The sequence below is a fragment of the Larimichthys crocea genome, chromosome XXIV (assembly GCF_000972845.2).
Source record: "Larimichthys crocea isolate SSNF chromosome XXIV, L_crocea_2.0, whole genome shotgun sequence".
NCBI lineage: Eukaryota > Metazoa > Chordata > Actinopteri > Sciaenidae > Larimichthys > Larimichthys crocea.
In genome coordinates, this window is record NC_040034.1 from 11,932,836 (window position 1) to 11,941,738 (window position 8,903).

Consider the following 8,903-nt stretch of genomic DNA (forward strand, 5'->3'; position numbering starts at 1 on the left):
GTTGTCACGTGAACCAGCTGCACGCACCGGGAAGTGAGCCGCTGCGTTCAAACCCAGCGACTAATGTTTGGATTTTACAGATTAAGCACGAAAAGATGCGAATATTAATATCGGAGTCACGCAGTAGTCTGTAGATTGAGGAGTTCAGTGCAGCCGGACAAATGAGTGTGCGCGCTTTGTGGATTATTTCTCACGAGAAGGGTGAAAATGTGTCAGTGCGCTTCTCAAGGTATGTGTCAGAGTTATGTTCCACTTCCTGTTTACAGTGTATGTTTACACTATGATGTCATAACATCTCTGCTGTCACACTCTTGTTGTGTGTCTCTCTCTCCCCCACAGGAGGTTTGCCACCGTGGAGCACCGTGCAAAGAGCCTGGCAGGTTCCTCATATGTAGCAGTCCCAGAAGAAAACACCCTGCTGCAGCTTCTGCTCACTGAGCTGGGGCTTTCAGACTCAGAAAAGTCCTATGTAGCTCTCAGAGATGATTGCCTTCACCGGCAGCGATCCCCAGCCATGGAGCTGCGTGTGGATGGTCCTGGAAAGGGAATACTTTGGCCAGTGTTGGCCATCTCGCAAGGGCCTCTTATCCTAGCTTGCCTGCCTTTAGTGGATGCCCCTGTTGAGCCACGGCCACCACTTGCCAGCCTGCTGTCTGTCTCCCAGGGCCTCACGCTCCTGGCAGGTCTGCAGACTTTTCTCCTCGGCCCTGGGGGTAAGCCTGATAGCGAGGGGCTGGCCTCTCGCCTGGCGATGCTGCCTGCTATACTCCTGCAGGTTTGTCCACTTGGTTCACCTCTGGATGTGCCAATCCTAGGGGCACCTGCTACACCCACAGTGCCCATTCCTGCTGGGAACCAGAAGCAGCCAGTCTGGAAGACAGGGCTCCATCGCGGTCGAGCTGTGGTGAACGTAGCACTGATAGAAACAGTACGCTCCATGCAGTATGGTAATCGGAGCAGGCAAGACCTGTGGGATGTATATGGCACTGTGACGTGCAAAGTAAGTACACAGTGTAAAGGAAAGCATGTCATCATCTTTTTAATACCTGTTTTCATTTTTCTTCATTTTCCTTCTTTGTCAACAGTGTGAAGTGGAAGGGGTGCTCCCAAATGTGATGGTGACCCTCACACTGCCACCTAATGGTTCTCCGCTACAGGACATCCTGGTTCATCCTTGTGTCACCTCACTGGATTCTAGTATCCTGACTGCTAGCAGCGTGGATAACTATGATGGCTCAGCTTTCTCCGGGCCATATAAGTTCCCCTTCTCTCCTCCTCTGGAGCCTTTCAGACTATGCAGTTATACATCTCAGGTATAAAACATACATAGTAACATACTTCTAAAGTCAGACATTACCGTCAGTGTCTCAAGTGATTCCTTCAATCTGTCCTTAGGTACCCGTTCCCCCTATTCTCGGCTCATATCGACTGAAGGAAGAAGAGAACCAGCTGCATGTGTCAGTAACCCTCAAACTTCATGAGAGTGTGAAGAACAGCTTCGAGTACTGTGAAGCACACCTGCCATTCTTTAACAGGTAGGAGGCACACGAGGATAATCTTTGAGATCTGAGCGTCTGTTTGTGTGTTTAGAGTGTTTAAAGAGGTTGAATGACTCATAGTCTGAGTCGTCATTAAAGGTTAATTCTCGTCCTGATATCCAATCACAAAAATCAAGGTCTCTTTTTTTAACAGCACTTTTTACAGTTTTACTGTTTACAACACTGAAATCTGTTTCCTTATGACTGTTTTAGAGCTTGAGAAAACATCAACATAAACATTTTAACATAACATAACAACAGTTATTACACTAGTGCCCTGTTATTATTTTTTATCTAATGCTGAAAATATTTTCTTCCATAATGTTTTATGGTTTCTCACACAAGCAGTTGTAATTTATAACAGAGCTCTCGTGCGTCCTATTTTAAACTACGGTGGTCTCATTAAATAACACACCATTGCCAAATAAATTAGTTCTTCTACAGCCAAGTAATAAACACTATAACCTAAGCAAACTAATAACATAAGTCTGAAACTCTGGCATGTGCAACCACGAGACAAAATATGTATGTTTGCACAAACAGGGATCAGATGGGTGTCGTGGATGTGAAGGTGAGCTCTGGACAACTGGATGTCTCAAAGGAGAAGAACCTGCTGATCTGGGCCATGGGTAAGGACTGTGCTCATGAGTATTGATGTAAAAAAAAAAAAACAACACTTTTACTGCAGTTGAAAAAGAAACTAACAAATAGTTTCCCCCTTACTGATATTTAGGACAAAAGTTCCCTAAATCTCGTGAGGTCACAATGGAAGGCAAGATCAGCTTTTCTGGGCCAACACCAGGACCCACTGACTCCCTCTGCACAGAACTTACAGCCTATATCAAAGTAAGTTCAGATCTGTGGTGATTTTAGGAAAAGATCTGATTTATGATTCAAGATACATGAGACACTTTTGTTTATTATTATTTACAGCTACAGCATGTTGCAGCTTATTCCTAACAGGATACGGTCAAATGGATAAGGGATCTGTTGACATATAATTATTAGGTTGTAGAGTGATTAACACTTGCAAAATTGTCTTCACAGCTGTATTTTAAAGTGCCTGACATGACGCTCTCTGGGTGCAGTGTGGACCAGCATTCGGTGCAAGTTTATTCCTCTGCCAAACCACGGATTGTAACATGTAAGCTCACAACAGTTTTTGTTTCAAAAGTTGTTGCTCTACACGTTTTCTGAAACAAAAAATAATTTTTCTTATTATTATTTTCAGCCCGAGAACTTGTATCCAAAGAGTACTTCATATGGAATTCAACAGGAACTGCTCCAGTATCCTCTGGGCAGATGATGCTATAACATGGATACATTGGTGGAAAGGTGCACAGTTATACTATATACCACAACAGGACTGAAGATCAATCACACCATATGTCAAGCATATACCGTGATCTAGACTGGATGTGTGACCCTGTGAAATATATTTGTTACCTGAGAGCTCAAAAATGAAAATGTAAATATCAGTGAAAATAATTTGTAGCCCAACACAGTTTACAATGTTCAAATTTTGACTGAAAGTATTGATTTTGTTAATAGATGCATACTATTTAAAAAGAATACCTGCCCATGTAGTCCAACTTCTTTTATCCCTCAGCCTTCACCCTCCCACAAATTTATCCCATTGCAGACACAAGGGCCACCCCTCGCTCTGACAGTCCCACTTCAGTGACTCTCCATCAGCCGGATAATTAGCAGCTGGGGCCTTGTCATCAGCTGTTGTGGGCCTGGAGTAGAGGGGCGGCTGGGCTGTGAAAGGCCAGGCTGCTCTGGCCAGTGTCTTGGCTACAAAAGGCTCCTCTTTTAGAGCTGGCAGGAGTCCTTGCCCCCCCCCCTACATCACTACCAATCACTCCCCCCACCCCCTTTTGACCCCGACCCCACCCTGTCAACTAGTGGCTAGTTCAAACACACAGCCTCTCCAACCAGACTGTGATTGACCGCTGACCCTCTGGCCTTCTGAGACTTGAAAGCAGCCGGTCCCATTCAGCGAGCAGGGACCTGCCTAATTGGTGAAAAAGTCACAAGGATGGAAGTGCTTTGGTTGCCTCTTGAAGTTACATTGGTGCTTTAACTCAATTAATGCAGAACTTTAAGTATATGGTTTTGGTCTTTATTGTTATAATACAAGTGTCAGGGTAGACCTCCCTTTATAACCAATACTGAATTATAAAGAAATCATTTAAAGAGAGGCAATTCATTCATTGTTTGTCACTGTTTACTATTACCAACATTTTGACGAGTTTACACACACACACACACACACACACACACACGTACACACTTTACATTACTAATATGTAAGCCTCACCTCAGTGTATATTAAGTTGACTGACGAGCTAGCCGATGAAGGGTTAAATCAGAGGAGATTGTGCCCCACTATTCCTCAGCAGCCAGACTCCTCTGAGTGCCCTCATTGTCTGCTGCTGGCCTCTTGTGCCCCTTGCTGGTCCAAATGCTACATTCTCACGTGGATTTCCACTCAGAAGGCTGACCATGACCAATCCTCTGTCAATTGGAACCAATTGCTCACACGGCATCCTTCACCTTCTTTTTATGTAGCAGTACGGAGTGGCAGACACTGAGACCTCTGGGCTCTCCCCCCTCCATGATGATTTGGCTTTAAGGCCCAGTGTGTATGGCTAGCGAACTGGAAAAGGAGAAGGTTTTTTTTTTTGAAGAGTTGGGCCACTCTAAATCTCCTCAGTATCCCAATATGTGGTCAGTCTGGCTCCTCAAGTCTGCAGTCAGTGGCCTCTCACTGGCAGACTTTGCTTTGTTAAATGAATGGCTTGCTAAGTAGATGGACTCGTTTTAATGTTTTGCTTTGCTCCAGTCCCTTAAGCTCATACCTTTAGACCTTTTTTTTTCCAGAATCATTAATTATTTATTTAATTTACAGTTGTATACACACACAGGAAAGGGATTGACACTTTTGTACAATAATCACTGAAATAAAGCAAAATGGGACAAAATAAATTTGTGAAAGTAAAATAGCAGTGCGGATTGTCATAAATCATGTTAAAATATCACATGGTTGCATAGCCTTAAATGCTTAAAAATGACCTTTGAACCAAAAGGGTTACCATACCAAAACATTTACTACACTACTTTAAACACTACAACTGTTATCCACTTAACTATGGGAGTTTACTTCACTATGTCCCTCAGCCCAATAATGACACCCAGTGGCAGAGTACAATAAAGATCATGTTAGACCGTTTTGATTTCTGCATCGGTTTAATGATCATTTCTGTATTTATTCTACTGAAGTAGTTCTACTAAACCACTACCAGTTCATTTTTGCTGATTTCATTCCTATCTAGCCTCTTGCTGTGAGATGTGATCCAGCTGTGTTGATCTAGCACACCGTGCCTGAGGACCACTCTGGCCTCAGGTGTTTGGTAGGAATCCAGTTCCTCTCAGCCTCTTTAAACCTGCTAAGAGGCTGGCCTTAGGGAGACTGCTCAAGAAATGATGGCGCAATTGGCAGTTCCTGTTTTGAGTCTAATTATTCTTCAAGAGCCACAGATCTTTTGAAATAAGGGGATATCTTAGGCTTCTGGAGGATTCTTTTGTGCTAACTTTTATACCAAATGCTCAGTAATAAACCAGATGCTTCAAAGAGGATATGAACTGTTTGAACTAAGTATAAAATGTATTTTTGGATGTTTGCAATCAATATTGTCAGTATACTGTCTCAGTAAGATTCTTACATTGGTGCATCACATGTCCTGTAGAGGGCACCATAAACTCAGCCATGCAAGGAATATCCCAGGAACATCAAGTTTTGTTTATAGTGCCTGTAGGTTGACTAAGTGTTCTTAGTCCATTTTATAGTCCCAGATCCCTCTTGCACCTCTTATCCTCCCTGTCTGACAGCCTCTGGCAGACTCAGGCCACATTCAACTATCCGTTTGTGTTTTATGCCTGTCTTCTACGCTCACTATTTCCCTTTCATTTGTCCCTGCTAAGTTTTTGTCTAAAGACAGTCTCCTTTGTTGAGTTCAGTTCGTTGAGTTCGACCTTGAGCTTGAATCCTTACGTCTCCTCTGCACGGGAGCTGTTTGTCAGGCTGGTTATGCAGTCTTTCTTCACAGAGGTGAGGCAGAGATTTTGGGTCCAGAAGGCAGCTGGGGTCCAGATATTCTCTTGTGGTCTCATCCCAGAAGATGTTCCTCTCTGTGGGCCTTCTCACAAGGTTTACTCTCTGGATCCCTTCTGTATTTGGATCGCCAATTAAAAAGCCAAATTATATCGCCAAATGATGTTGGAATTAACCAGCAGACCACATTCAGTTTGGTTTCCTTATTAAAATAATAATAATAAGCCATACCATTAACTGTGTAGAAAACCTTTTGTCTTCTCTGCTCTCTGGCTTGACGGAGGTGAACTCGCCGATGCCGATGAGTCTGTTGAGTAAGAGCTGTCTGGGCCTCCAGGAACCCTTCCTAGAAAGACCACAGAGGCCAGAGTGGAAAGTAACTCAGCACATTTTTGAGGGACTTCTTGAGTATCTTTATTTTACGCTATCTTATACTTCTACTACATTTCAGAGGGAAATATTGTACTTTTTATTATGCTACATTTATTTGACAGCTGTAGTAGCATTGTTTCAAATTAAGCCAGTATTTCTGTGCTTATTGGCTTGTGTCATAAACGTGTTATTAAAAAAAAAGCAAAAAAAGAGATTTCCCCTCTAAACTTTGCCAAGAAAAGTAAAGATTGTAGAATAATAAAATAAAAAATAAAGAAAGTGTTATGTAACAGGAATTAGTTTTTTCTTCTTTCCAAGCACATTAATCATCTAACGAGGTTGGGAATCACAGCTACCAAACCGTATATAAAGTAGTTAATCTAATAATGTAATTCATGATAATATATCACTGGGGCCATTTTTCTGCAAAACAACTATTTATTTTCTTTTTCTTTTGATTCTTTAAGCAAATTTAGCCGATAATACTTGTGTTCTTTTATTTAGGTTTCAAAAAGTGCATTTTATGTCAATGTATTGATACTTAGGTAAAGGATCTGACTACCTATTCCAATACTGTAAGACACATTTACATGCATTTTACAAATCATACTTGGGTATGATTTATAGTACTAAACATATTTCCTTTAAAGCAAACAATTCGATACAATGAATCATCTGACTATACTTTGTGTCTATGTGGATATCTAATAGTGATGGCTTTTCTGTCCCCTGTACCCTGAAAATAGATCCCATTGAGGCCCTGTCATGGCTGTAGACTACCCTACTTTCCACTCCACCAATACTTTAATCAGATCCACTGGGACGAGAAGGACTCACACTTAGAGCTCACAACTGTCTATCTCTACTCTCTATTTCTTTCCACTCCATCTCTCTGCTGTACACTTTGATTTACCCTCAATATAAAAATGTACAACCTGAATTATTGATGTTAGTTGCACTTCAGCCCTTCCGTACTTTGTCAAGATGCTTTACCTGAATCATTCTGCTGGTGCCACAGTGTCCTGTCTGGCCGATTGTAGAAGAATGCTGGACACCCCTATCTCTGCCCTACGACAAAGATCAAATTCCTCATCGGGCTTTGAGATGTCATGAGTGTAGTGATGCTGGGACAGTCAGTAGTGATATTTTTCTTTTCTTTTTTCTTGCTATTACCATGGCAATTTGATTGGCAGTGCTTGTTTGACCAATTTGAAGGGCCAGTGGTTGCAGTGCCTGAGGAGAGATAATGATGGGATGTCTGGGTAAAAATCACAACCAGTCAGAAACAATAATGCAAAATTATGTCTGCCAGAGTACCAGCACAGGACTGAACAGATGTGAAACTTCTCAAATGAATCAGGCAACAAGAATGACCTGTTAATGTTAATAAAACTGTATCAAGCAGCTGATTTTGCTATGCTGACCTGGGGTCTTCGTGGTGGATGGGAATGAATGATGCTTGAGTTGTTGCTTTGCTTTGGTGGGAAGTTTCCTGCAAAGCATGGTTCTTACAGTACACACATGCACACGCTGTTATCAAAACCGCACACAGTGGTCCATTAAAAAAAAAGGTCTAAATGAGTGGGAATGAAAAATTAGAGACAGGAGACTTACTAACCTGAGAGTGTGGAAAGAGTTATTTCCTGTTTCAGTGGAGGTAGGGTTGTCTTCCTCTGCCCCAGAGATCCCAACGGCTGGTCCACAGTTACCTGCAGAGCAGGGAGGGTCCATTGTGGTTTGGGCTGTGCCCCCTTTTCTTGCAGGCTGTTACATGGAGCTACTTTACGCAGCCTGGGTCTGGATCCTGTGGAGCCCATTGTCCCACTCCCTGTCTTTAAGCTAACAAGCTGACATACTAGATTTTACTCTAGCACAAATAAGATATGAAAGGTTTTGAAGGTACTGTATCTTTATTATATCTTTCAAGTTTTAGGCATTAATTATGATGAATAATCTCACCTTTTTAATGTCTTCTCATCAGTCACATGAAGGTTCTGTCACTGTAGGTCCACTTGTTTATTGACTTTTTTTGTGTAGTTGTTGATCCCCTGTGGATTTTTGGCCCCTCCTCTAAAAACTGTCTTAGCTAAAGAATAACTTCACCTTTAAAATTGACCCCACTTCTTCCAGCTGCTTCCACACAAACCTGGTGGTCTCCACTGCTGGCGAACATAATGTTTGTCCTGAAGCATCTTTGTCTGATGCCAAAGTAATGCAAAAAAAACATTTTTGTAGTGGGTAAAAGATTAGGGGTGTACTTCATCCCTGCCTTCATACTTGTCTTTCTCATTATAATGAGCTAGGTTTCTATGGCAACTGTCCCTACAGGTTACTTTATAACTCAGAAGTTAATGCTTGAAAGAACCTGTTATTTCCCTACACCCCTTCCACAATGGAAAGCCCAGAGGCATAAAGGGAGAGAGAGGTTCTTTGGGAAATTGTTAACTGAGTGAAAAATTTGACTTCACGAGTACTCAGAAAACCTCAGGGGGTAGACAAACTCTGTTACAAAGGGTCATAATTATGTCAGGTAGCAGTTCTTCAGGCTGGCCCTTACTTACTGTACATCAAATTACTAAAATGTGAATATTCTTCTTTGTTGGTTGGTTTGTGTTTGGAATAGATTACATGGTGAACATTTTCATGACCGTTTCCTTTATATATTACATTATTTTGTAGCTATAATAATCTCTAATAAGTATCTGATGGATTGTCGGGAAAGTTTGTGTAGCTAATTGGACAGAATGAATCCTGTATCTACAAGCTTTCACATCTCAACCTTATGAGCAAATACCTACAAAATCAATGATATTCCCATTGACCTCACTTTGGATTTAGTGCTGAGTATTCTAACACGTTAAACTAATATGGTAAAC

General features: G+C 41.8%; 1 protein-coding gene across 1 annotated transcript; it reads left to right on the plus strand.

The window, feature by feature from the left end:
* Window positions 1-8: 8 nt before the first annotated feature.
* On the plus strand, window positions 9-4,543 carry ap5m1 (adaptor related protein complex 5 subunit mu 1). The gene is made up of 8 exons (XM_010733903.3): window positions 9-229; window positions 340-1,000; window positions 1,086-1,313; window positions 1,396-1,535; window positions 2,082-2,167; window positions 2,272-2,384; window positions 2,586-2,682; window positions 2,770-4,543. Exons 1-8 carry the CDS (start codon window positions 162-164, stop codon window positions 2,850-2,852), a joined length of 1,476 nt encoding a protein of 491 aa, XP_010732205.2. The 5' UTR covers window positions 9-161; the 3' UTR covers window positions 2,853-4,543.
* Window positions 4,544-8,903: the final 4,360 nt, after the last annotated feature.